The sequence below is a fragment of the Bombus impatiens genome, unplaced genomic scaffold (genome assembly GCF_000188095.3).
Source record: "Bombus impatiens unplaced genomic scaffold, BIMP_2.2 scf_0129, whole genome shotgun sequence".
NCBI classification, from domain to species: domain Eukaryota; kingdom Metazoa; phylum Arthropoda; class Insecta; order Hymenoptera; family Apidae; genus Bombus; species Bombus impatiens.
This window is the reverse complement of record NT_176548.1, coordinates 787,536-814,581: the sequence shown is the minus strand read 5'-3', so window position 1 is coordinate 814,581 and position 27,046 is coordinate 787,536. Positions and strand designations below refer to the sequence as shown.

Sequence of the window (27,046 nt, the reverse complement as noted above, 5' to 3'; positions counted from 1 at the left end):
ACACCCGATTTACAATTTTACGATAGACGGAGGGAAAATTATTTTGTAAAATACCCTTTTTGGAAAGGACAGAAGTAAGAAAATTCTTCGAGGAATAATTTTATATTCTTTTAACAAGCGTCAGTTTTGAACGCTAAATTTTTGTTGATGCGAGTGACGCAATAAATTATTATAACGCGATATCTCGACAGCCATGGAAGCACAGTATGTTAGCGAACACGATGGAGACACGCAAGAAGAAACATCGGAGCGCGTCGTTTTGTTCGGCAACGGTAACATTGTTGAAACATGAGAAGATATTGTCCACTTGACAACGGAGCCATGGCTTGGAAGAGAATCACTCCGGGTGCACGTGATGCCCAACCGATACACGCCGCCCTCTCTACCTTTTCGTTCTGCTTCTAGAAGATCGTCGATGCCTCGTGCCCGTTCGACAAGTTCTTGATACGTAGGCGAAGTGTCGTTTCGAGAATGCACTATTAAACTAAAATACCGGTCTGAATCGTTCATCGAACAAAAGAATTTCGAGCAATTTCGTCGAGCAATCTGGACGAGGCGGGGGGAAACGAGAATCGTAGACAAAAGACAAATGGAGCGAGAAGTCGAATAGAGTCGAAAAATAGTTAGGCGATTGTTTCGCGAGTTCAGTCGCTGCTCATCGCGCATGGTTGAATCTCTTCCTTTTCTTTTTTCTTGCACGTTGAAATTCCAACTCGAATCTAAAACGATCGAAACGTTTCGTAACGTTCGCCAGGTAGGCAGCCGAAGAAGGAGAAGAGGAAGAAGACGACGAAGAAACAAAGCAAATGAAGAAAAAGAAGGTGAACGGAGAATGGGTAGAGGGGGGGCTTTCGAGAAGTAGGAGGAGGAGGTGATGGTGGTGGAGGATTGAAATGGACGAAGGGAGGTTCGAGAAAAGGCAGTCCTCGGGGCTCCTTGTCCCCGACGTTTAATTTCAGGCAGTCGAAGGAGCTCGTAACATCTCCGCCGTGTTTAATATCGAGAAGAGGGCCTTGGGAAGAAGATGCCCGCGATCAACTCAGAACCAGTTCTCGCGCCTTAAACGGACGGTTCTCACGCATTTATGGCCCTTCATCACGCTTTCCATTCGACCTAATTGCCGCAATCGAGCTCCGTGAGAACCACTGTCTCTCGTGCACCGTTTTGCAGGAAATTGGAATACCTGTATCGCGTAATCGCGCCAAAATCGAACCGCTGTTCCAACGATTCGAAACAGTTTCGTTCGAAAGACGATAACGAGACACGACAAACGACTGGTTATTTAATAAGAACGAAGAAAGGGAAACAATCATCAAGTTGTAGAGATTGCGGTAACTACTATCAACGATAACGCGAAACAAAAGAAACTAGAATTGAATAGTGTTTATCGCGTAACAATGGTTGAGAATTACTGCTCGAGATACGATCGTTTCGTGATCAATAATACGGCCGTACAACCGGTATAAAAGAAGGCGACTCAGTTAACTTGAACGTTAATGAGTCATTCGAGAGCTGTGTTTGACACGTATCTGATACTTAATTACACCGTTCTACCGAATAGCGTTAACTTTTAGCAAATTTACCGGGCGTGTAACAAATTACTCGAGTACGATGAGTCCGACTTTTCCTGGTCACCGTTTTCTTTTCTTCTGATTACATATTTCGCTACGCAGTCCTCGCTACGCCTCTGCTCGTCAGCTATGAACGCGACTCTCGAAACGTAAGACTGGAAACCGAGGTTTACGCTAGCGGAACAAAGAAAGTCAATGCCGTGACGTTTCCACGAGCTTTTTTACGGTTTACTCTAAATCCCGTTAAGCGAGATTTCGCCTCGATCGCGCTGAATTATTAAAAAGGAGCGACAAACCGTATCGAAACCGGGTCGATAACCGGCGCTCTATACGTCCAATCGAACAAAGACCGAACTCGCTGCGAGCAACAATCGCAAGAATTCGACGCGAGCCAGCTTCCCGTTCCACGTAAAACCATAATCTCCGAACCGACTCTCGTTCGTCGTAAAGTGACGAGAAAATCGTGACTATTCATGCTTGACCGCTCCGGAATATGAAATTTTATTTCATCGTCTGCGCTGCGTTTCTCTGATCGCGATCGTTCCCAGTTAAAGAAGAATGTACGTACCCAATTACCACGGACGAAGGAAATACTACCGTTTAATCGGACCATCGTTTAATGCGTAATCAGAATGGTATTTAACCCGTGCCCGTATACCGAGTCACACACTCATAACTGATTATAGTTAAATCAGCAACAAGTAAAAATTATATTCTAACCGAATATCTGTTTTCATTTGAAACTTTATTTCACTTCATGAAAGAATAAATCGAGCAACGTAATATAATATACGATAGTCATAGCCATTGTGTGTTAAATATAAATAGTCAAGTTTAACGAATATAGCCATAAGACAAATAAGAAGGCAGAGAATTCACATTGTATCATAATTTGATAGCTTTATCGTTATTTCGGGTTTTCTCCTCGTCGTACGATTCCGTAGTCGAGGAGTACCCCAGCTCGCCGACACGAAAGTCGTCGCCGAGGAAAAAGAAGGTATACGCCAGGGGATAGAGAGGATACCACTCGAATAGGAACCGGAACTCGCGGTCCGTGCTCAGAATTGACTACACGATTGCACATGTACAGCCGTGCATATGAATCAGATAAAAGAGAGCCAGAGGAGTTCGTAGGAGCGCAACGGGCGGAGAGAGTTTATCGGCTCCGTCATTGATTTCTTTGTCGCGCAAAGATAAATCTCCGTATCATATCAAGGGGAGAGAACACACGCGCGATCACACGAGCACGCACCCATCGGTCATTGAAGGCGGATACTTTCAAAACCGTAGAGACCGAATCGAAAATCGCCTAACAAGTCGAGACCCAACGATTGATAACAGAGACTTTCCATTTAGCGACCATCGCGATGTTGCACCGTCCACTTTACAGTCTATCGCATTCGTATAAACACTACCGGCCTTTTAACTTACTATGCCGTTATCTAGAGCGAATCTCCTGCTCCGCGAATAATTCGACGTATGTACCGGTGAAAAAGGAAATGGACGCACTGGTTCTTATTAACACTGTATAAGGTGGGATCACGAAAGGGGGGCGGGGAACGTTTAGATATTTCGAGACACAGCATATATCACGATCTTACTGATGTGAACTTAATTCAATGATGTTTAGCTGGCTCGAGGAAGAATGTTCTATCTTTTCGTTCAACGACAGGTCTGTAACTCCCTTTTCGTTGACCTACCTAACCTTGAATCGAGCATCTTCCTGTCGTAGATTGTACATATGTATTAAGAATGCTAAAGAACAATACAAATATTAACTATAATATATAATAAAATAACAGACGAGTTTGAGCCTATGACGCAGTGTCGCGTTCTGTAAAATCTTTTGTTTTGACACGATACATGTTTCGTACGAGTTTACGAGAGAAATGTGTACGATATCGTAATGTCGTCGAACGAACAAGAGCAAGCCACGGCAAGAAAGTTGAGGGGATGCATAACATAGTAACATGAATATCTATTTCAGTTAATATCCATCTTTGGCATTTAATATTAGTCGGACATGTCGGTTTGTATTTGTTCTATCGGTCTGCAATAACTAAACGAATTCGGAAATTTCGGTAACATCAAATGTCGCGTAATTCGTACAAAAGACAGGAACTTGACGCAGCCTGTCAACGAGAAAACATTTTATACCGCGTTCTGAAATCGCGCCGATGCCGAAAGTCAAAAATTCACAAAGATATATATGTACGATGTTTTAAAACTCGATAGAATAAACTCTGATACGTTCTTTCAGAGAACACTACAATCCACGTGCTACGAAATACGTTTTCATCGAACCGGCGTCACCCGGCGTCACGCCGTGTACCAAACTTTTGATTCAAGGTCAAAGTAAAGCGTATCAACGGGCAAAAACTTATTTATCGGCAAATAAGACACGCCAGAAATTGTAGAAATGTTTTCACTTACCGTTAGCAGCGAAATATCCTGAAGAAATTTGTCGGAATACGGATCCCAAGCACTTGCAACAACACTTCACTCGAGTATGCCGGTCACTGCGCTTGTGCGTTCAAATTCTCCAACCACGAGCGAGATACTACTGCCATCTTACGTGGCGAGAGGTCGACTAGCTTATCCACAAAGCCTGTTCTCAAAGGCGGCGGTTAATTCTTATTCGCATGAAAAGGAGTAATTAATTATTCATTTAAAAAAACAGGCGACGATTTATTTAGGAAACTTAGAATCGTAAAACTTTGTAAATTTAACACACTCATTTTTTACTTTAACGTAATTTAACCATGAAAACGTTCCTAACCTTATGTTAACGAGACTTACGCGTTACAATTTGAAATGTTGGACATTTTTATTAAGAATTATTTCCCCGATTGAAGTCATTCTTAGTACTGCTGTTACTTGTAAACTTAACGAATAAAATATTATAACATACCGTAAATTACGTGTAAAAAAAATTGATATCAAATGTAATGATTGCAGATATGTATTTGGTTGTCATAGAAAACAAAAAGGAATCGAACGAATCTCATTAGTTGAATAAGATTGAATAGATTTTAGGAAAAGCATGAATTTGAATTTATTGACTTTTTATTACTATAGTTACAACATAAAGACAATATCCATATTCTTTTTCCCATGTCCAAAGTAAAGAAATCCATAATGTGGACTATGTAATTTATGATAAAACGTCATTCCAGGCCAAAAGAGACTATGTAAAATCACTGATTGTTTGCCATGTAAAAACTGTAGATTCCAACATCCTAATAAAATATATTAAGAAGAAAAAAAATAACTTTCTAAAATTATTATTAAAATTTTTCTAATCAAGTACCTGATGGCACATCCATATCAATTGTATCTAAAAAATCTATTGCGTAATTATAATCAGGTCTCGTAAGTAAATTGGTATTCCATTTTTGTTGTGGGGAACGAGCGTGCAAATACGATTTTAAATACGAAGCATCTGTAACACTGAGTCCTTCGAAACTTAAATTTTCAATTACGTTCCCATTGGGACACTTAAACCATGCACCACGAGGAATTATGATGGCATCTTCTCTAATTATCTCTATCGTAGCTGCCAGTCTGTCTTCCTCTTTCAGTTCTTTTGGTATAGGGCCCTAACATATCAAGAATTATTGATTTTTAAACATTCTTCTCTTATTAATTTCAAAAATTAATCTTTCCAACTGTTTTTGACTTACGTCGTAATACTTTTTGGGATCTTCGTTTGGCGGGAACGGAGGATTAACATTATAAACGTTGGTGGCTATAGAAGGATCCCCTTCGAACTTATTAATTGTAAGAGGTGTCAAGAATCGTGCACATTTATTTGCTTTCGGTAGTAATAACCAATTTAAGCCATCCGTACTAATTCAGATATTCTATCTTTTTGAAATGCTCTATTAAAGAATCATTTTGATATGTTAGCTTACCTGTAGTAATATACTTGATCGTTCAAGCAATCTTTTTCAAAACCAAACGCAATATGATAATCATTTCGAACCCCATAGATTTTACCCCAATAATAACACTTTTGAAAATGATTTTCTTGTTGCAATATTATGAGAGAATTTTGTAATAGCTGTGAGTTTTCTGTTCCCACGCATATGCCAGCGTAACCAAAGATATCTAGAGTTTCTAAAAGTTTCAGACATTCCATTTCGTTTTATCGTACCGAAATCATAAATTAGTCTTAAAACATTTTAAAAACAATCGAAAAAATGAGATGATTTTCGCATCTGAAAAACTTATCGAATTTAATTTATGTATAAACAGTGTCTTCATACTCCAGTAGATGGATCCGTATAATATATGATAAGAACGTTTCACATAATCTTGTTTATTTGATCTGAAATGAAAGAAAAATGTCATCATCCGGCGAGGAAAGTGATCAATTGACGGATTTGGAAGCAATCCGTGATCGAATGTTAAGTCAACCACGAAGTGAACGTATGCAAGTTAGTGCATGGGAAGATGACGATGATGGAGTAGAGGCTGAACGTAATGCAAAAGGTTAGCTGATGATTTGGAATTGTGTATTACAATTTTTCACCATCAATTTTGTAACATGTATATATGTTTTATAGAACCTGATGCAAAAGAAATTCTGACTGCAGCGGAGAATGGCGAGCTGGATAAAGTGCAAAAATTATTAATGGAAAACCCGCTATTGTTAGAATGTACAGACAAAGATGGTTACACTCCATTGCATAGAGCATGTTATGGCAATCACGTAGCAATTGTAGAAGTATGAATATTACATTTTGAACGTAATTTATTCTTTGACAAAAGTGTTCGTAAATAAGTGCATCACTGTTTTATCTTGTTCGTAGTATTTACTTCAAGCAGGTGCAAAGATAGATGCTAAAACTATGGATGAATGGCAACCATTACATTCTGCATGTTGCTGGAATAACGTTGAATGTGCAATGGTATTAATTGCAAATGGAGCAGATATAAATGCCAGAAGTAAAGGAGATCAAACTCCTTTGCATTTAGTATCTGCAAGTTCTCATAATTCTCCTGCTTTGCAACTTCTTTTATTGCATCCAGATATAAATCCAAGATTGGTAAATTCAAGCGGAGATACAGCTGAACAGATTGCAAAAAGAACAGGGAAGTATTACCCAATGTTTGAAATTATTGAAGATTGCTTAAATGTTATTTGAATCTATTGCTTGATATGTTTATTAGATATGTTTATATACACATGTTACAATATCATGAATGAAACAAATTTATGAAATTAGAAGTTGTAAGCATATCATTAATATACTATCAGTACATTTATAAATATGTTAATAAGTCTGTATTTACTGTACTATAACAGAATATAAAAGTATAAATGTTGATATGTTATTAGATCATGAAAGTTATTGTATTGAAAACTTTAGGAATATAATACTTCAACAGTTGGATTTTTATCTACTAACTACAAATATAATGATTGTGTGATATGTTAGGAATTTGATGTGATTCTAATTACAATACAAAATTATTACGAATGTGACACTAGTGTCATAATTGTAAAAAACATCCTTTTTATTTTATAAAATATTTAATAAAATGAAAACATATGTTGAACAATATTTAACATTTACATGTTGTCTATGCACTTAAAATACATTTTAGTTTTATTTACATTAGAGTGACGTTAAATTTACAAATTTTGGAGTACCATTGCTTAAACGTTTTGATCCTTCCCATATGAGAATAGTGAAGTCTTCGGTTACAGCATATAAGTGATGTTGGTCTAAAGCCCATGCTATCGCAATTACTGCTCCGCATCCTTTTATACCATTTATAATTTCTCTGACTAATCTTAAATCCCAACTACTCCATAGCCTTATTACACCATTGTCTAATCCTGTTGCAATAACATTTACAGAAACTCCTTCTGGTGCGTTGCTATAGCAAAGAGCTGTTATTCTTCTTCTTGATAAAATAGATCCAACTGCCCTTGCATTGATAGTAAATACTTTCAATTCGGATTGACTGGTAGATGTATTTTCACTAGGAATTTCATAAGTAACTGCTATATCTCCGAGAGTTTCGCTAATCGATAGTAAACGAATAGGATAGTTCTGTTCACAGAATATGGATCTTATGTATGTTAAACTACAAAAGGATAACAAATAAGTTTAGATGTTATATGAATGTTTTTATCTATTTATTTATTAGAATACTTACCTATTTAAATCCCAGATAACAATAACACCACTCGAGTCACCTGAAACAGCGATGCTAAATGCCCGTGATAGAAACACTGTTGTTATTCTACTTCTATGAGCTAACAGTACAGATGCTGGTGTTAAAGTGAAGTCAATTTTACTTATTACAACTGCGTATGTATGCACCGTAATTTTACCAGATAAATGACCTATCCATAGTTGTCCACAATCTGGAGCTGATCCCAAGATTGTAATCTAAAAAAGATTATGTTATGTAATTTGCAATTCAAAAAAGTACTAGAAAATAGTAATGTATCTATTTACTGGGTCAAGACCCGAAGATCTAATTAATGGCCTTGGTGGTTGCTCTTTTTTATATTTTAGTCTTACAATCCCATCTGTGCCATTCCATGATACTAAAGCAGCTCCTGATACAAATGCTCCACTTAACATACTTGTGCCTAGAAAGAAACATTATACAATCTAGTTCTGCAAATGTGACTATTGAAATGTTTACATGAAATTAATGATATGTACCCTTCTCTTTTGTATAAACGAGTAATAAAGTAGTATAGCTAGGTAATCCAAAAACATCACCAGTCATTAAAGGAACTAAAGATGCTAATGGTGCTTTATGTTTATGTTTCCAACATAAAACTGGTTCATTTCCAGGAGCACCAACATAGTTTCCCCATTTTATGCCATCTACACCTTCAATAACTTGTGGTAATGAACTATGAACTATTGTATTTGCAAGATTTTGAATCAGTAAGGGATGCGCAACCGTAAATAATTGCGCTGGTGTTTGGCCATACGTTCGAACCATCGTTTCCCAAGCTTGACGTTCTAAAGGATCTGCTATTTGTTCAACATTAAATCCATAGTAGGTCTAAAAAAATAAATCCATAAATTTAAATTACACTTTTAAATATGATTGCATGAATGTTGGTATCAACATACGGCAGGATGGAAAACATTTATAGCTTCTACTGCTGGTCTACCAGTTTGCCTAAATCCGAATACCAGATCGATCCAATAAGGGAGAACTTCTCTAACAAGATCTGCTTCTAATGCTGCTCTATGAGCAAGAATAAAAAGTCGTGCATCACCTCCACACCATTTCGGTAATTCAACATCTCCAACCCGGTTACCATTTTGTCGAACTCCAAAATTAAATCCTTTAACAAAGTTTGTTTTGAATATTAATTAACTTACGTATCATTTTTTGAGCCATAATTATCTATATTACCTTCGGAATTCAACAAAAATTCAGGCAAATAGAAAAACTCAGGAATTAATTCTTTCACATCTGTTGTTGAATCGCAACTAGTTAATCTCCATGTAGTAGCCAGTGCATGAAATGTTCGATCAGGAATATCAAAATTATCGTCTTCAAAAATAGAAATAAACTGAATTATGAAAATTAAATCTCAACAGTAATGTATACATACATCTAAAAAGCAACTTTAATTTACCTTGATAGCATAGAAACATACTAGTAAATGGTGGTAATCTTACTAGAAAGTGGAGAACTGTTCCAGAATTACTATAATGCGATCCGTAATGGAATGGTTCTTGATTTAACGCTATTAAGTTTAAACCTTCCGATAAAGCTTGTTTGAGATACTATATAAAACGGTAAATAATATTATAAACAATATTCTTTTATATTTTTTTATAAACATAATTAAACCACTTACGTTGTAATTATTTATATAGTGTTGTTCATTCTTTTTATCCTGCACAGCCATAGGGCGTTTGAAATTTCTAAAAAAAAATTGTTTTTTCGTAAATATTTCCCTCATCATACTTTTACGTATTATACTTATTATACTTACCGATAAATCTTTGGATTATTTAAATCAATTTTTTCACTTGTATAATCAGCTAATACAAATGGGAATACAGGATATTGCATTAAATCATTATATGATCGACCGGCTAATTTATTTAGACAAGTAATATATTCCCAATTTGTTAATGCCCCACTTCGCCACAACGAGATAGCTTCGCTTAAATCATCACCAGGTATTCGTCTCGGTAAATTGCAAGCAGATAATTCCGTTCCAAATTCATCTCTTTCCTGTAAGTTAAAAATCATTATGAAGAATTACATAGTATTTATTTTTAAGATAAGATATATGTACCTTTGAAGAATTAAATGCTAATAAGTAAGTTCTTCCTGTAATGAGGAATATTTCAATAGCCCTTTCCTGTAACTGATATCTTCTTCGATGCAATTCTCGAATATCTTCAAGGCGCCAAGCTGTTCCACCCACCATAGCTAAATCCAAGCCACCTAAAGCTATCTGTAATTATTATGTATCCAATTAAATGTATAATAATGAATTCATAGAATAATAAAAGGATTAACAGAATCGTACATCTGTGTGCAGTAGAACATCAGGATTATCCGGAACAAAATAAAGACATGTTTCACCAATAAGAACTTCACCAGATAATTCAGCTCTAGGAGTAACTACTTTGGCTTGAGACATTTTACGTATTCTTTCACTAGTATGCAGTCGCTCGATTAATGCTGTAGCATTTGCATCTTGTCGATTATTCGTAAATAAATAAGATAAAGGGGCTTCGTTTTTTACTGCATCTGTACGCCAAAAAATGAAATCTATGTAAATACAAACAAATTGAATGAAAATAATTAATAGAATAATAGCGATCAAACCTAGCCTATCTTGATATTCGGTCATAAAAAATCTTCGATCAATGTTTAAATGACACCGCTGCAATCGTATTCTAACTCTAGCAGGACCCTCCGTAGGATCTAGTTCCCAATTTCTTGGATAACTGTTTGGAAAATGCCAAGGGGCTCTTTCATGCGTTAGACGTCTTGCTAAATCTCTCCATTTAGCAATTGCTTGAGCTTCCATCGCTCTTGAATGTTTCAGTCTTTCCATTAATACTTTACGTTCTCGATTTTGTTCTTCCACGACAGTACGCGTTATAGCCATTGCACTTTCTGTTAGTTGTTTAGCAAGTACATCAAATCTGTTGGCAATTCTAATAAACGAGAAAGATATTTTGCAAAATAAAGGAATAAAAAATATAACACTCTATTTAATTTTACTTACCTTTGAATTGCAGGAAGATTGTTGTCGATCCATATATCTCGATCTCTCATCAATTCTCGCCTTAGCAATGCTAATTCTTCATTCCATATCCCAGGACTAGCTTGTTCTATTCCTTTTGCTAAATCCCATATACTCAAAGCTTCTTTCAATTCTATACATATCCTTGCATCAGCACTAGGCATCTCATCTCGTCTTTGTAAGAGATCCCAAAAAAAGACAGCGAACTTTTGTTCTACCTGATATATGTAAATGCATTGAAACATACATATAAGAAAATAAAGAACAGATAAATATGGATTAATCGATAGACTCACTTGTGGATGAACTTCCAAAAGAGAGGACAGAATTTCACGAGCTTTCGGCTCTTCCATTAGTGATCTAACAGTAAAAATCCTCGTATTATTACTTTGATGTGGTCCAAGTAACCACACCATTAATTTGGCCGTATATTTTCTTAAAGCATGTCTGGTTGACCATCCGCTGCTCCAATGATTTTTCCTTTGTAGTGGATTACAAAAACCATGTAAAAGTATTGAAAACAATCTTTTAGTTAATTGTAACTCGTTGCCAGAAGGTGAATCATCAGCTGCTGTTATAAATTCAACAGCACGGCTGAGAACAATGCGAAACCGTTCAAGCAATTCTCCTTTGCCTGGTTCGCGTAAGGTTGCAATGGAAGGTGTATGTAAACTCGTATAGCTAGATGATCGAGAACCATGGTCACTCTGTTCACTGGACGTTGTAAAAACTAAAAAATATAATACTGATAAAGTGAAGAAACTGAAATTTTATCTTTTCATTATTTGTAATACAAGTACTACCTGAAGTTATATGGGAAGCTGAGGCTAGATACGATGCTGTACTACGTAATCGGAAACTCGATTGATTTGAGACTTTCGCTATAAGCACGTCGAGTTCTCCATCAAAAAGTGCTACCTGTGCATCTCTTACAACTGATATACATGTTCTATTTTTAATGCAGTGAGATTTTTCTTTCAATTCCATATGGTTTAATATCAAATGCAAGTCTAGGACAGCTTGCATTTGATGATTTCCTGGAGATTCCAAAAGTTTTGTAGCAATGGCCACAAAAAGTACATGAATATCTCGATGAAGAGATGTAGCACCACTTTTATGAGCACTTCCTACTAATGCTTGAACTAATGATTCAATCAAACCTTGTTCCAAAAGCATTCTCAAAGCAGTAGGATTCTGAAAGTAAATTTTGTTAATTAATTTTGTTTAATAAATGAGACCGAACTACGATATCGTACCTTTCCAATTATGTCAGTCATAAATGATACGATTGGTCTAACTACATTTGATTCAGTAGCTGCTGCTTTTGCTATTACAGCCATTAATGGAGGCATTGCAGCCAGAGTTGGGCCTCGTAAAGCTAAATTTTCTAAAGCAACTACCAATGATTCACTTCCAGGATATAATGCTATTTGATTTGCTAAATGTATAAAATATTTTTGCTTTATAAATTTGTTGACCTCCTCATCACTAGCACGTTGTAGATATATTTGTACGACCTATAAGTTAACCAGTTATTATAATACTTGAATGAAAATAGAACTTACTTCCTTTTTACATCCTATCATACCTTAGCTAGTGCTGTACGAACTCTAGTATCTGGATTATTAGCCAGTACAAGTAAAAGTTCAGCTCTTAAAACGTGTTTCAAAACCGAACCAACTTGGCTATCAGGTAAAACCCTAACTGCATCTCGGAGAAGTAATAAAAGTCCTTCACAAACTAAACCTTGACAAGCTTTCCTTTCGTCCATCCACGTAGATTGTTTTTCCTATGTAAAAAATCAGACTTTGCAGTAGATTATAATTAATAAACAGCAGACTTAATTACATACTTACGTTATTAAGAGGGTTGGACCCATCACTAGCTGCGATTCCTGAATCCTCTCCAGCACTGGTATCTCGAGGAGGACCATTTCGGCGTTCTTTTCTTTTAGGCATTCTATTTCTCTGAATCTAAAAAAGTAACGTCAATCGAATTTTATCTTTTATTACTTATTTTACAACCTATTTAATAACAAATACGAACCTGTGTATTTGTTAAGCCTTTATCCAATTTACTATTTTCAATAGTTTCTATGGATTCATCTGAAGAGTTGGAAGTTACTGTAGCGGCAATTTTTACAACTCTTTTTTCTCCAATCGGTGGTAACAAAAAATATATATTGTGTCTTGAGTGTGTAATATAAGTTTCAGATGCTTGATGAACCAGAACTAGGTAGTCAGTAATAGCTACTATATGAGCAAATTCTGGAGGTGCTCCCATAAGTGCCCTAATCAATTCAACTACTGCAGTTCCTGTTGAAGAATCAAGTACAGCACCAAACTCATCATACATAAAATGCTCCTATAATAAACAATGAGATATTTTTATGAATTCTTTAGTATATTTATTATAAAATACAGTATTTACAAAAAGTATTAAATTACTTTGCATAGTGTTAAAATGGTATCAACAATTCCGACTCTGTTTAATTGAGTTGCGTTGAACTCACGCTGTGAATGTTGATCTCTTAATAATAATAACAATGCTTGCAATAACAAATTTAATGTATCATATTTTGCCCATGTTCTCCATGCGGTCAATGCACCTTTGATTAAATCTGGATCCGTAATCACAGCTTCGCAATTTTGTGAGACTAAATGATTACCGCTGCCGATATCTTTTATTAGGATCGAACTATCACAAGCTGCATCTAACATTGCTTTCAGAATGTGTCTACCTGTGTGACATCGAGGTGATTCTAAAATGCATAGGATTAAAGATGTTCCATCTTCTGATCGGAACTGATTTAGAAGTTCAGAGTCATTCCGTATTAGCTGCAGAACTATTGAAAGAGCTAATGCTTGCTCTTCTTCGTTAGAATTTAATTCGACTACCTGTAAATTCATTTAATGATGACCATAAGTAGTCATAACTGATAGCATCAAATATTTCTGTATAATTATGCTTACTCTTGCGAACAAATATAAAAATATAGGTACACCACCCACTAAAATGGCAGCGGGTACAAGACCTCTATACTGTTGGCATTCTAATCGAGCAGAAAGTATCGGAGTCACAGATAAAGGTGGTTGCTGTGAAACTCTATGTTCCGGTGCGAAAACAACTCTAAAACCTGGTTGACCCGGAAATAGATTCCTTACCACAGCTAAAAATAAGCATGTAATATTTATGCAAGAGGAATTAATGATTATCAAGTATTAATTAACAAATATAAATTTACGAAGTAATAAACCTACCAGCTGGATTTGCAATAGCCTGAGGATATAAATGAACAATATTGGGATTTTGAGCTTCATAACTAAGAAGCAGATTATCTTGCAATTCAGCCAATTGCGAATTTGTAGCATCCATAACTGTATCCCAATCGATTTTGGTCTCAGATACTTTAGTTTCAATAGCGTGTCTTAAGTACGTTCCGCCATATGATTTCCTTCGACTTGTATCAAATTTTCCTCCCTCTATATTAGATAAAAATATAATTGGCTATTCGCTCGTTCTCTCTTTCTCCCTCTCTTTTATGTTATGTCTTTGTTATGGTACTCACCAAATCGTATTTCTCGTACACCATCTAAAGCGCCAGATGCAATTAGTTGCGTAAAATCTGGATTCTCTATGTTTAAAGTACATTCCGCAAGATTAGTATAATTAGGGCCAAGACTTGCTAGGTATAATGCTCTCTCCTTCGTAAATACTGGACATCTATAAATTAATTTTTAACATTACATACACATGATATAATTATCAATTGGTAGTTAAATGTCTCATAAGATGCACACCTGAATACCATTAAATTTCCAAGATACCAAGCACCGATAGTGCTGGATCCAATTTGTCCTAATAGAACACACGTGGTGCCAGGTTTCCTCACTAGCAGTCCATCAAATGGCAATTGTGCATTGATTTCTCTCCACCCATCTACCCAAAGCACGACTTCAACCACCGCACTGCGTTTATTTAAAACTGTGTCTTTGAAATTCAATGCTAAATGATGCCACCGACCAGAAGAAAGCATGCCAATTACAGATGTTTCCGAAACTGTTCTATTCATTTTGTCGTCTGGCCGAGTTAATCGTAAAATTAATTTATCTGAAATATAATAAAAGGAATAAAATACACTAATCATACTAAAAGTTAAAAGTCTATTTAAAATAGTTTACCTGATTTAAGATCCAACCACGTTTCAAGCACCAGAGTCTCAAATCCGATAGACATCAAATGAATAATCGATGTTGGTGTAGGTGGAGATGACGAACCTGCTACGACTGATGTACCCAAGAAAAGATCAGACATCGATTGGTCTTTCCACGATAATGTGTAGAGCATGCATTGAATACAAAATAATAAATATATTGCTACATTTGATAAAGTTATATGATGGACTTGTGGCAAAAATCTTAGAAAAAAAGTATTAAATTGATCATATATATATATATTTATTTATTTATTTGTTAGTTCTTAGTAAACCACTTTACCAACCTTCACGACTCCAATTGTCGGACAGAATACCCCAATCCGACAAACTCTCATCGTCTGAATCGAGTAATGGTGAAGTATTAATCATTGTTCCCTTGCTACTAACGGGTAATCCTCTTTCAACTCTCAACCACATAGCGGCGGAACAACCATGCAACCAAACTGGCCAAGCCAGTTCTGGACCAATTGGTAAACAAGTTGCATGCACAGACCATGGACTGCATATACCCGATTTAAAATGTTTTTTTCGGAAATTATTTACAAGATTTTCAACCTTTTCCAAGTTCTTATATTCTTCCGATTGAGTTTTCGATAATATTTTCGTATCAGAAGGTACAGGAAAAGATATGATAAAATTTGGTTGTGGACGTGCAGCTAAACCTAGATGGAAAAGCGGTTCCAACAACGATCGTAGAGGTGGTTCATCAACTTTGAACAAAGACAAGTACATGACTAGTTCTGAGGGCGAAATCGATTGTGTCGCTAGCAAAGTAAATACTTCTAGCACAGCATGTTGTAGATCTATAATATTTTATTATGTAATGTTGTAAACAGGATCGGTATGTTATATACTATAAAATAGTTTATATATTAAAAATACCTTGATATTGGATATCTCTATTAGTAAATATATCCCTGAAGCCATTTAACATCTTTGTGATTACACCTGAACTTGCAAGTGCGGCACTACTCGAAGCACTTTCTCTGCATGTGACTGCAACTTTTCTTAAGCCAGTGGTTATAATACATGCTTTCTCAGCATCCAAACCTCTGCGAAAGAAATATCATTTATAATATTGTTATCACATGTATGGTTTCCATATTTCGTACAGTCAAATACTTACTGTTTACTGAAATGAATTAATAAATCTACTGCCAATAGGCATAATGCCGGATGTGCATTTGCATGACCTCTGGGCTCAACTACCGGTCCTAAGGAATTACTTCTTTTTACGGAATTACTATGTAAGCTTTGTGCTGGTACTTCTACGTCTGCTTCGTAACCATCATCAGCTGTAACATATTCACCCGTGCTACTATCATCGGCGGCATAATCTGGTATCGTGTCCAATGTCATAATCGGTAACTGCAACGAAAAATGGTATCCAGATAATTAAATGAATCAGTCCAATTTAGAATAAATGAAATAGTATGAAAGTTACCCTAGGACGAGTACACTGCGGTATAGTTTCTTCTTGAGCTGGTTTTAACATAGAGACTTTTAATAAAATTTCCACGATGACAGCTAATCCACGACCCAATTTAATTCCTGCGTCCATCAGCGCTCTTCCTAATTCCATAATTATATCACAATCACCTGTATCATACGTTGTTTCATATATTACTTTATGGACAATGTAAAACATGCACATACGATAAAATACTACGCGATGAAAGAGAGATTTAACGAACAGTAGATAGGTCGAGATGTTTGCTGGTGTCAAGTATTATGTGAACTGCTTTTACGGCTAATAAATTCACATAGCTTATTGGGATTTTAATCTGCAGCTGCACACGGCGAAAGAGCATGTGGAACGGAAGCATACTTGGAATACCTATGATTCACATTCATTATATAAAAGTATACTTACACAACGGGGATGTTAGACAGCACGTTAGCAAAGCCTCAAAGAGTCTATGCGCTGATTTATTGGTGTCTAAAAGGAGACAAGTATGTAAATGTAAATCCAGATATTTTTATATATGGTACAATCCGTTCTTTGTTTTTTTAGAATATACCTGTGATGCTATCTGTAGAGATATGTGTAGCCAGCGTTATAAGAAGCTGCGAAGATTTTTGTGACACGGGATGTAGCGACAGTTGAGTTCGAAATTTTGGACTGTAAAGCGTTACTCCAGCTGCGGTCCTCCACGCGACACTAGCCTGATACAGATTTATTTTCTTACTTGTATCTGTTTCGTTGTCAATTTCCGAGCATGATACATTATTAATCTCAGAATTATCCCATATTTTTAAAAGGCATGAAGTTGTATTGATCGATTCCTTCACGTCACTTTGTTCCTGCAAGCTATCACTTTCTATGATAATACTTGTCCCTTCAACATTCTGATCGTCTAATTCCACGCGAGGAATTTGGTTTGCTACTTGTTCTACGTATTTCTCATCGACAAAAGTATTCGCCGAATTGTCCAAAATATCCAATAATTCATTCGTTTCCTTTTCAAGGGAATCGAACAAAGATTTAAGGGCAGATTTCTCCGTATCTAAGAGATCGGATTCCACGTAAGTCGTCTTCCAGATCTCGACAATGATGGCGACTTCTAGGAGAGCGTAGACATTTCTCGTGAAAGTTATGTCTGGTAACAAAGTCAATACTTTTTCCAACCCATTAATCTCAGTGAATCCTTCATATATTTGCATGTTTACTATCAAATAAGATATTGCAGAGAGGCAAGATTGAATTAGAAATTTTGCGATAGTATTTCCTTTGTTAGCTGTATAATAGATTTTGGCTTTCAAAAAGGTTGGATAAAAAATGTTTAGAAGCAATTCCCGTCTAATCTGTAATTTAGAAGAAGGCCCAATTTTTAGAAGATGAGCCATTACAATATAGCATAATTTTGAATCATCCGGCGTCAATAAATCTGCATACATTTCCAGAAAATCCCAAGAATATGTTGTAGGTCTGTCACAGGTGGTACATACCTCTGATTCCGAATAAGCACCGAGTTCTTTAAAAAAGATACGCTCTAGGAATGTCACGGCTGGGATATAAATTGTCGGTTCTCGTTTCTTTAAAAGAGTGATGATACTAGTGATGAGTATTCTGGGTGGAAAACAACAACACGTTCCTGCCGTTGTAAAAACTTTGATCAATCTGACTTGCAACTCGCTGACGAAGGGATGAGAATGCTTGAGAAGATTAGTGAGTATCATAAGAAGAGACGAAATGCAACATGCTTCTTTCATAACGGCGCCAACGATCGGCTGAGTATAAGGCGCCCCAAATACATCCGAATGGTGATGGATTTGAACGTCATTGATACAGGATTTGTGTTTTGTTCTGTTGCAATGAGCTACGTGCGAAATATCACGTCGAACGGACTTCAAGCCACTCGTTAGCGCACCTATCATATCAATGATCTTTTTGGCACGGATTACTGACCTCGCCGGATCAATGCACGGTAGGTCAACAATCGCAAAAATTGTTCGTTCCACCAGCTTTCCATCCTGGCTCTCCGTAAATAATTGAAATAGTTCTAAAAAGTCTGACAATTTTTCTACTGCGCTACCTTGTTGGTGCAGCAAACAATAAAGAAATGCTATTATTCCGTAAATGGTGGCAAAAATGAACTCTTGCAAAAGGGAACCTTCCTCCGGTGAAAAAACATTTACAGGCTTGCTGCAAGCATCCTCGAGTAATCTTAAAGTCATAGGCAATAAACCATTGTGAATAACAGCGGTGGTTGGTTCATTTGCTCGTAATACGCGTTCCAATGCTGTAAGCATAAGCCTAGCAGCCGCAGCTTTCAACGTAGCACATTCAGTGCCAGTCAAGCTAGTACCGTCTATACTGAATTGTAGGGACCATAACGTATCCAAGGCAAATTTTAGAACTTGTACAGCCGGTGTTTGTTCGGCTGGAGTATCGTAATCTCGTAGTCCTTGAAGCAATTGAATAATCAAAAGACTCGTCTCAAAATTACTAATTCTAGCATCTAGAACATCCTTGATCCGCTCATCTATGTAATCTCTCGGTGTTTTCTTTGCCGGTCGGATAGGAAGCTCATAAAGTGCTGCTTGCCATTTCTGTTCCTCGTCGCTTCTGACAACTGAAGTGAAATACTCGAAATCCATAGGGTTCAGGCGGATCTTGAGCGTGAGTGATCGTGCCTGATCCATACCATCTGTCAGCAATTCGGATTCGCTGCTCGCGCTTTCCGGTGTGTTGCGACGCGCTTCGGACGTTCCAAATGATTTTTGCTTGCAATGGACCGGCACCTTGGTACCGATACTATGTTTACGACCTGTTCTCCTTCTTGACGATACATTGCCCTCGTAGAAAACATCGTATCGGTTAAATTTCGTCCTTTTGTGTTTTACATGCGACACGATATCTACCGCGTCGACGGTGTCGTCGTTGCAGTAAAATTTTACATAAGGATTACGTGTGGTACCATCTATCGAAGAATACGTGGATTCGTTCAATGAAACAGAATTGGCTTTATTACTCGTTTCCTCTTGTAGGACAATTGGATACAAAGCTATAAGTAGAGCAACCAATTCTCGCCCACAAGAAAGTCCACGAACACCAAGTAATTGTAGAACAGCCAAACAACGCCAACCACGATCCTGAGCCAAATACTTCCTCAGTCTAACAAGTTCGTCCCCGTCGATTCTCGTTGCGCAAAGTTCATGAACATCAGAGAGCAGCTCGCAGGCTATAAGGGTAGATACACCACCACCGCCGACCGAACTGGAATGGATATTTTCATATTGGGTATTTTATATTTCTATCTTATCCATCGGCTTATCGTGGAAACGTTCATACAGGTATGCAATCTTATTTTCAATGAGAGACGCGATATCTCCGAGGGAAGTTTTGAAAGTGAAATCAAGTAAAATTTCGGTAACGAAAAAACAATCGTGTGCAGGGCATTAAGTGACTCTTGTGATTAATAAATTTGTTAAATTCTAATAAGGTGTAATTTTTATTTTGACGAAATAGTGGCAAAGGTATTGATCGAAGGTAATTCTTGCAAAGAATGTGTGAACGCTAGAAAGTGATCACGCGCTAACGGAATAAAGGTGAGACGTACAAACGTAAAAAGTTACGTTAATCAAAACCACAGACATGAGATCATATTTTCAGATTGTGGTCGACCACTGTATCGTTATAAAAATCTATATTGTTACTTCTTCATTGCGTTTCAATAAACAAAAAAATAATTTAATAATAGATTAATTTTACATTAATTCTCCTACAACGTGAATATTTTTAGAGAAAGGTATTTGTTATTTCGACTATTACCGTACGATAAAATTAAACAGTTATAAGAAATTTAATTAAGTAACATGTAATCTTACCAAAACGATAGAGCATCTTTCACATCTCGTCCTTCGTTTATTTGGGCAAGAAATTCCGCGAGGAATATATCCAACCACTGTGATTTCTAAACAGAAAAAACGTGCAATCCATAATTTAATTTATTAACTATAGAATAAGCCATTGAATCACAATAAAAAAATTAAAACAAAAGATTATCAAAAGTCCGATGTTAAATGCTAATTACTATAGTCTAAATAAATATAAATAATTAACTCTCTTTTAGCAATACTATGCCTTCTAGATTTGATCGAACAATAAGAAAAATATTGCGACAGAGATACAAATATCACGAAAAAATAGTAAATATAAAGTACTAAATTCTGTAAAAAAGAAAACAAAGATATTGCTTTCTTTAATTTTCGAAATGCAAAATGATTATTGCACGTGCCGCGGTATGCCTGATAAAATAATCGGCTCGATAGAAACAGCGACCAAAATATAAGAATATAAGGATTGAAATTACACAAATATCTTAATTTTGTCTTATACAATTCGATAGCTCTGCTACCAAATGGCATAATTGGTAAGAATGCATATTATGTTATTTCGAGTTTGTATTTAAACAAACATTCATCATCGTATTTTTTGTCAGAGGCAAGCGATTATCAATTCATGAATTTTACTGATATGAATTGTCTGATGCAAATTTTCTGTAGTTGCTTCAACTTCCCAAGTACATGGGAAGAAATCAATAGTGTTAACGTTACATGGGACAGAGGATCGCTTGTTATTTCGATACACGCGAAAAAATATCGACAAGCATATAAGTTACGCGTGACTTGTAAGTCATCTTGAGACCAACATAAGGTACTGTTTAGCCATGATTGACAATGATTACGAAATCTCGCTTAGTGAAACGTGGCAAGGAATAACAAGATGAGGTAAGTACATTTAAATAAAAATGATCACTGACTAAGTTTTTACCGTTTAGATAGAATATTCCAAAGAGAAAGGATATAGTTACGTGAAGATAAAATTGATATTGTTGCAAGTTAATCTGGCTAGTTAGAGTCTCCTCTGCTCTTCGATGTGCCAATTGATCTATCAAATTTGAATCCTCGACTTTATAACTTTGGCGAAGTGAAAAAAAGGGATAAGGAAGAAATCGTGGTGGATAGAAATTCTTAGATGCAGGGATCGTGTACCTCATAGCTCTGCGGTTCTGCATGAATGAAATGATCCCACAAAATCTGCAGTTTGTTAGTCGAAACCGAAGACATTACTAGACGTTCTTCGAACTCCTTTTCGTCGTCTTCCTCCCTGTCTTCTGTCCTCAACCGGGTATCCTCCTCATAGCTCAAAAGCTCGTCGAAGCTGAACCATGGATAAAAGGTGTCCTCGGGTAATCTTCGAGGATCACTGCTAGGACACGCAACCCGATCACCTGAAATATCGAGATGTCTATACGTTATGCCTTATACGTTTCGACGTTCGCTTAAAATCTACACGCATTTGATTGAATCGCTGCGTCTAGCGCGTTGCTACTCTCGTCACTGAACAAATATCCTCTCGCTGGATCTCCGCGGTTTCAAACACCTCGCGCTTACAGCACGTATTGCGTTGGGAGTTGAGGTTGCTCCTCGCATACATGCGTCTATATATACGGTCTTTGTATGCGTTTATGTCGATCAAGTACAGCTTACATAACATCCCCACGAGTCCACGACAGACCAGTTCCTAGCCTTCCACGGGAAGCCTGAAAGCTTCTCAACCCACGAAGTACGGCCTACGAGAGAGCAGTAACCCCGGATTCATAGATCGCTGCACGTCGCCGTTACCACCAACACCACAACCAACATCACCGCTACCAATAGCACTGGAACATGGTGACACAATTCATCGCCAGTTGTTAACACAACAGTACAAGAACCCGGGTCTACGATCATCGGCCACTTCTTATCAACCGATTTACTTTGGAGTCACACGACGTTACCTCCTTATCGCTTGGTCTCGACCATAACACGATTCGTTCTTATACCTCGAAGAACGACTGTACCAAAGTAGCTGAACGAAGCTCGAGAATGCATCTACTTATCTCGAGTCTCCGACTCGTTTCTCCAATTCCCATCGTGGAATCCCCCAAGTTCCCACCAATCAATCGATCCAGCGGAAACGAGACTGTCAATACCCCCGATTACTGTTTAATGTATCTTCGTCCTAAGCAAATTATCGGAAACATACGTTAGACCACCACCGAGTTTACCACCACCAAGGTTCATGACCTCAACGACTGATCTACACTCGTTCCGGTCAAGTAAATATGACCTATTCCTTTTATTATAATTTTGCTAGGAGTAAACGTGATGGTCATTGATCTTACGTTCTCGAAACTTTACTTTCGATCGATAATATAAATAGACAGAGGACAACTCGAAACAGCACGTAAACAGTGCCCCAAATGTAATCGCGTCGTACACAATACTAGATCACGTACTTCATTCGATAGATGCAGCTATACAATTCTATGCAGTTACTTTCGCTTATATTGAATTCTTTTTTTTTTCTTCCCTTCTTTCTTTTTTTCTGTTAAAATATTCAAGTATTCACCAATTTTGCCAGGATCTCATTATCTTACTTGAACGAAATATATAAAATCGAACCGCATGTGGTTAAATATTTTGACTGAAGTCGCAAATTTGCGACACATTAACGAGCCACTACAAGGCTGATTTGCCGTCTGATTTTGATAAGTCTTCAAATCGAGATCCACGTACGAACTGTCCAGTATGCGATATAAGGAAGGGACAGGCTAGAGACGAGCCTTCCGCAGGTTAAAGAGGCCAACAATCGGCTTCTTTCTTCGACGAAAAACGTAATCCTAAGAGACAGGTAAAAAACACGAAATAAATAACGTATTCATCTTGGTTATTCGAATTCAACCAGTTACCTCTGTACAAGTCTATACAAGTAGGACATAATGGTAAACCTTGAATTTGTTGACTAACATATATGTATGTTATCTCTCTAATTAAGAAACGTAAGAAATATAAATAATGCTCTAGATTCTATTGTAGATATTGTATAATATTCCGATTCGCAGGACTTCGTAATATTGCACATTACGAAATTAACACTATTATCTTATTGAAATTACATGTACTACATATGCATAAATATATACATTGAAATATGTACGTTAGCGGCATCGAATGATTTTACAGTATTATAATTATCGAATTGTACCATGTTTCCTTCCCACCTAGTGCTAAAAGCCGCGAGAGGAGAGTCTGGCAAACAATGATAATTTGATAAAACAATTCGAACACGTGCAATGAATTGAAAACAGTTCCAGTAGACAGCAACCATGCAGCCGTAATTGATCAATCTTTGACTTGTATAGACGATTCTTTATTGTGCCGTATGATTATCTTAATAGCGTTCTACCCCACTGTTCTTTAATTAGCTTCGCCTCGACAGTGCGATAATAATGCTCGTCTGAGTCTTCTTCTTCGCGAAAAACCAATCGATATTTGTACCGCGTGTGTCAGTGGAATACATTTGTTATAATGTGATATTTAGTATAACAGATAAGGTTGTGGTATTAGGTTACAATAAGGTGTGTTATTTTTTCAAAGTGATTACAAATTTTCAAAGGTGGGTCGTTGTGCAATCATGAATCGATAAAATAAATTTGGTAAAGCATTGATCGACTAATTTAATCACTAACGGTAATGTATGATAGCATTCATCTGAGCGCCCGTTTCGGCAGTAACCTCATTAATGTTACGTTTTGCCTTACCAACATAGATTAAGTTTTTTATCCTGGCCTTGACTTTTATATTTCTCTTGATTAAGAAACTATTTTTCAAATCATCCTCTTCGACGATGATTACATTTCTTCATGATTAAAGAATTTCATTTCACTAGGAAGTCGTACTTACTTTCGCTAATTTTGTATATTTTCCATTTAACGATTTTTACAACTGTATGACTTTTTCTATAATCTCAACGAGAGTGTTAAATACCAAATAACAAGTACTAAACCGAGATAAGAGTTGACCTTCGATGTTTTTATAAAATGTTGATAATTTAAGATATTCTAATTTTTTCTGACAATTTTTTCCCATTGAAGTTGGCTTTATTTTCAACTTGCGTCATATTCCCGCCATGCGCTTCACGTTTGCAGTTTCATGCGCAACGAATTACAGCAAATGTCAGGTAGGAGAATGACGAACACGTAAAACAAGGTGGCGAAGTGACAATAGCAATACTGGCAATGCTTTTGAGAAAAGCATCAATGGTTGTTTCAATTATCTATGGTGTATTTGTTACCTGAGTTGAGTGAATGGAATCCGTGAAAGAATTTTTGAACGATTAGTCACAGTTTTGAATTATTGGAATACAATATTGACACCATTGTTCTTGCATAAAGTACACATTACATACGGCAAATGCCACTGGGTACTGGAAATGAACACTACTATACTTACTCTTCCTGTGATTTTTGCGCCATTTTCAAAATAGTGTTAGAAGTGTCATTCTTCGCAATATTTTTCGAAAAATAACAATACGTAGTAGCGAAATAAAATACGAGATTTAGAAAATATTTTACTGTATCAATTGATTTTGTTCTTAAGTAAAATGATCTACCGTTTATTTGATAAGAAAATTTTGGTCAAAAGAAAGGTATTGATTCGTATAGAAACAATGGTTCCTTGTTAAAGGAAAATTTCATTTGAGTAGATAGTTGAAGAATTGAAAATTTTTATAATTAGTGATTTAATTATATCTATTATTTTAAAAGGTGCTGCCGCCTGTGCTTACGCGCGATATTTTCAACAAATGTCAGTTTGAAATGTTATATTCATCAAGGAACAACGTTCCGTAAAGCATTTCTAACCTTTATTTTGGTATTCTTCCATTAATCCTCCATGCAAGTGGAAACTTATTGCTTTGGTGTATAATTATTGATAAAAAATGACTATGTGGGAAAGGCTACGGAATCCCTGTGGTTGGAGAGCTGGTGCTAAGCAAATTTCAGTCGATGCAATGATACCAATATTTGCAGTCCCAACATTGGCAGTAATAGCCGCGCAAACAGTGTTATGTACTATAATTATATTTGTTGCAACACCAATATTGGTGTATTACTTGCATCACAACTTCCTCAGATTTCTTCTACGTACCAAATTTTTTTTAATGTGGACAATTACCAGTGTAGTTATGTTGATGCTGATCTTTGAAATTAGTGTTGTACCATTACTAGAAATTTTGCTAGAAGAGAATCTAGTATTTATAATGTGTGTTGTGGGTGGTATATGGTGCGGCTACATGACTAGATTAAATGCAGATTCTGCAACTCATGAAGGTAGTTTAACTCAGGGTTTAGAGCTTGGCGAAGGAAGTGGAGATCTTTGTATTACATGTAGAAGAAGAGCACCTCCTAAAGCGCATCATTGTCGAATGTGTCAGACATGCATCCTTAATAGAGAATATCATTGTAAATGGTACAACTCTCTTTATGATGAAAATAGATTTTATCTTATGTAATAATACAGATATATTTAAGATATATATTTTATATTTTAGGTTGGATTGTTGTATAGGTTCAAGTAATTTAAGATGGTACTTGGGATGTTTATTCTTCTCAGCTATAGCTTTTATTTACGGTTCTAATTTGACTATGACTAGTGTATGTCATCCATTTATACTTATTGGTACTGTTCTTTTACCAGATGATTGCAGCGACGTATATCATCAATTAGAGTATGTATTGATCAAAAAATATTTCATATTAACATCAATTTGTAGAGAATATATAATTTTGAAAATAATGATATCCAGAGTATAAAATTATATTCTGCAGAAATACAACACTTTCCATTACTCAATCTGAAAGCTAAACTGGAAAGATACCAAGGATTTACAATGCAAACTTTAATAATCACAAGATATTGATAATTGTTGAGACTTGTGTTAACGTCATAAATATTGTAATATCTCTTATTTGCTTTCTAAGAATATAAGAGTTATAGATAACATGACATGCAAATGTTTGCTTTGGGTACCCAATCTAAATATAATAATGTACATATTGTTCCAGCATTGCCCTTTGCTTCATCTCTGCACTCTACAGCTTGCTTGTTGGGATAGTGGTAGTTTGTTATTTAATATATCATCTTTGGTTAATTTACCTTGGTACAACATCGAACGAACGACGTCTTCTGGAAGCTGGAAGTCCATATGACCATGGAATGTTAAAAAATGTATCTCGGTTATTTTGTTGCAAAACTTAGATATTAAATGTAGACTAAACTATTAGACTTACTTTGTATGGAAGGTGATACTTTGTACTGTGTAAAAGATATTAGAAAAATTGAAACAATTGAGGCCAAACAGCAGGCATAGCAATATGTGAAAACACACACTTTGATATTTATTTCACAATGCATTTTAATATACTTTAATACTTATCCTTGTTCTTTCTTTATGATAACAAGGTATGTACTTAATACTCTTAAGCTATTGCTCATAATATTAAACTTAATAAAAACATATCATGATGTAAGAGCGCTGAACTCAGTTATAGTTTTAACTATTTTTATTCTATTATTGCGCACATCACTTATATATTTATTATAACTGTGATAAAATGGCCATTGTACTAATTAGCACAATAAAATATATTACTCAATTATGTTTAG

The 27,046-nt window shown here is 36.2% G+C and overlaps 5 protein-coding genes across 12 annotated transcripts in view; 2 read left to right on the top strand and 3 right to left on the bottom strand.

The window, feature by feature from the left end:
• The window catches only part of LOC100743538 (A-kinase anchor protein 200), a 63,130-nt gene extending 58,993 nt beyond the window's left edge, over positions 1 to 4,137 (bottom strand). Inside the window, exon 1 of one of the 2 annotated variants that reach the window (XM_012381233.3) lies at positions 4,005 to 4,137. The gene's annotated coding sequence lies outside the window, so the exon portion shown is untranslated. The remainder of the gene's footprint in view (positions 1 to 4,004) is intronic. The other variant, XM_033318879.1, reaches the window with a different exon arrangement.
• Positions 4,138 to 4,649: 512 nt separating this feature from the next.
• LOC105680279 (radial spoke head protein 9 homolog) lies at positions 4,650 to 5,712 on the bottom strand. The gene is made up of 4 exons (XM_012381241.3): positions 5,486 to 5,712; positions 5,255 to 5,420; positions 4,882 to 5,170; positions 4,650 to 4,810 (listed from the first exon to the last, which is right to left on the bottom strand). Exons 1-4 carry the CDS (start codon positions 5,710 to 5,712, stop codon positions 4,650 to 4,652), a joined length of 843 nt encoding a protein of 280 aa, XP_012236664.1.
• Positions 5,216 to 6,904, top strand: LOC100743776 (ankyrin repeat domain-containing protein 49). Of its 2 annotated transcripts, XM_024365089.2 has the most exons (4): positions 5,216 to 5,351; positions 5,829 to 6,065; positions 6,140 to 6,300; positions 6,386 to 6,904. In XM_024365089.2, exons 2-4 carry the CDS (start codon positions 5,918 to 5,920, stop codon positions 6,719 to 6,721), a joined length of 645 nt encoding a protein of 214 aa, XP_024220857.1. In that variant the 5' UTR covers positions 5,216 to 5,351; positions 5,829 to 5,917; the 3' UTR covers positions 6,722 to 6,904. The 2 variants fall into 2 exon arrangements, with proteins under 2 accessions (XP_024220857.1, XP_003486678.1); XM_003486630.4 differs by lacking the exon at positions 5,216 to 5,351 and having other exon boundaries at positions 5,661 to 6,065.
• A 261-nt stretch (positions 6,905 to 7,165) lies between these two features.
• On the bottom strand, positions 7,166 to 24,799 carry LOC100743420 (lysosomal-trafficking regulator). 5 transcript variants are annotated; one of them, XM_012381229.3, is made up of 35 exons: positions 24,675 to 24,799; positions 22,046 to 22,559; positions 21,548 to 21,786; positions 20,381 to 20,466; positions 17,071 to 19,769; positions 16,923 to 16,988; positions 16,494 to 16,648; positions 16,176 to 16,417; positions 15,932 to 16,101; positions 15,334 to 15,852; positions 15,015 to 15,155; positions 14,634 to 14,943; positions 14,402 to 14,556; positions 14,094 to 14,315; positions 13,806 to 14,002; positions 13,281 to 13,730; positions 12,880 to 13,197; positions 12,690 to 12,806; positions 12,422 to 12,622; positions 12,090 to 12,350; positions 11,637 to 12,027; positions 11,130 to 11,563; positions 10,816 to 11,051; positions 10,410 to 10,744; positions 10,108 to 10,331; positions 9,871 to 10,032; positions 9,562 to 9,806; positions 9,424 to 9,490; positions 9,199 to 9,349; positions 8,973 to 9,113; positions 8,684 to 8,901; positions 8,261 to 8,612; positions 8,048 to 8,184; positions 7,743 to 7,978; positions 7,166 to 7,670 (listed from the first exon to the last, which is right to left on the bottom strand). In XM_012381229.3, the coding sequence occupies exons 2-35, from the start codon at positions 22,050 to 22,052 to the stop codon at positions 7,196 to 7,198; spliced, it is 10,359 nt and encodes a 3,452-aa protein (XP_012236652.1). In that variant the 5' UTR covers positions 22,053 to 22,559; positions 24,675 to 24,799; the 3' UTR covers positions 7,166 to 7,195. The 5 variants fall into 5 exon arrangements, 4 of the variants coding, with proteins under 4 accessions (XP_012236652.1, XP_024220838.1, XP_012236653.1 ...); XM_024365070.2 differs by having other exon boundaries at positions 8,973 to 9,132; positions 9,242 to 9,349; XM_012381230.3 differs by having other exon boundaries at positions 15,015 to 15,119.
• LOC100743654 (palmitoyltransferase ZDHHC23) lies at positions 24,667 to 27,039 on the top strand. 2 transcript variants are annotated; one of them, XM_003486629.4, is made up of 4 exons: positions 24,667 to 24,803; positions 25,147 to 25,849; positions 25,932 to 26,108; positions 26,446 to 27,039. In XM_003486629.4, the coding sequence occupies exons 2-4, from the start codon at positions 25,320 to 25,322 to the stop codon at positions 26,636 to 26,638; spliced, it is 900 nt and encodes a 299-aa protein (XP_003486677.1). In that variant the 5' UTR covers positions 24,667 to 24,803; positions 25,147 to 25,319; the 3' UTR covers positions 26,639 to 27,039. The 2 variants fall into 2 exon arrangements, with proteins under 2 accessions (XP_003486677.1, XP_024220856.1); XM_024365088.2 differs by lacking the exon at positions 26,446 to 27,039 and adding an exon at positions 26,209 to 26,381.
• Positions 27,040 to 27,046: the final 7 nt, after the last annotated feature.

Bases quoted from the DNA above. Each gene is read 5' to 3' on its own strand.
- LOC100743776 (XM_024365089.2), top strand. From the start codon at position 5,918: ATGTCATCATCCGGCGAGGAAAGTGATCAATTGACGGATTTGGAAGCA. The intron at 6,066-6,139 runs GTTAGCTGATGA...TATGTTTTATAG, and splicing joins GGCTGAACGTAATGCAAAAG to AACCTGATGCAAAAGAAATT. The intron at 6,301-6,385 runs GTATGAATATTA...TCTTGTTCGTAG, and splicing joins ATCACGTAGCAATTGTAGAA to TATTTACTTCAAGCAGGTGC.
- LOC100743654 (XM_003486629.4), top strand. From the start codon at position 25,320: ATGACTATGTGGGAAAGGCTACGGAATCCCTGTGGTTGGAGAGCTGGT. The intron at 25,850-25,931 runs GTACAACTCTCT...TTTATATTTTAG, and splicing joins AGAGAATATCATTGTAAATG to GTTGGATTGTTGTATAGGTT. The intron at 26,109-26,445 runs GTATGTATTGAT...ATATTGTTCCAG, and splicing joins GACGTATATCATCAATTAGA to CATTGCCCTTTGCTTCATCT.
- LOC105680279 (XM_012381241.3), bottom strand. From the start codon at position 5,712: ATGGAATGTCTGAAACTTTTAGAAACTCTAGATATCTTTGGTTACGCT. The intron at 5,171-5,254 runs GTAAGTCAAAAA...TTGATATGTTAG, and splicing joins ATCCCAAAAAGTATTACGAC to GGCCCTATACCAAAAGAACT. The intron at 4,811-4,881 runs GTACTTGATTAG...ATATTTTATTAG, and splicing joins TGATATGGATGTGCCATCAG to GATGTTGGAATCTACAGTTT.
- LOC100743420 (XM_012381229.3), bottom strand. The intron at 11,052-11,129 runs GTGAGTCTATCG...TACATATATCAG, and splicing joins TTTTGGAAGTTCATCCACAA to GTAGAACAAAAGTTCGCTGT. The intron at 9,114-9,198 runs GTAAATTAAAGT...CTATTTTTGAAG, and splicing joins TATGTTTCTATGCTATCAAG to ACGATAATTTTGATATTCCT.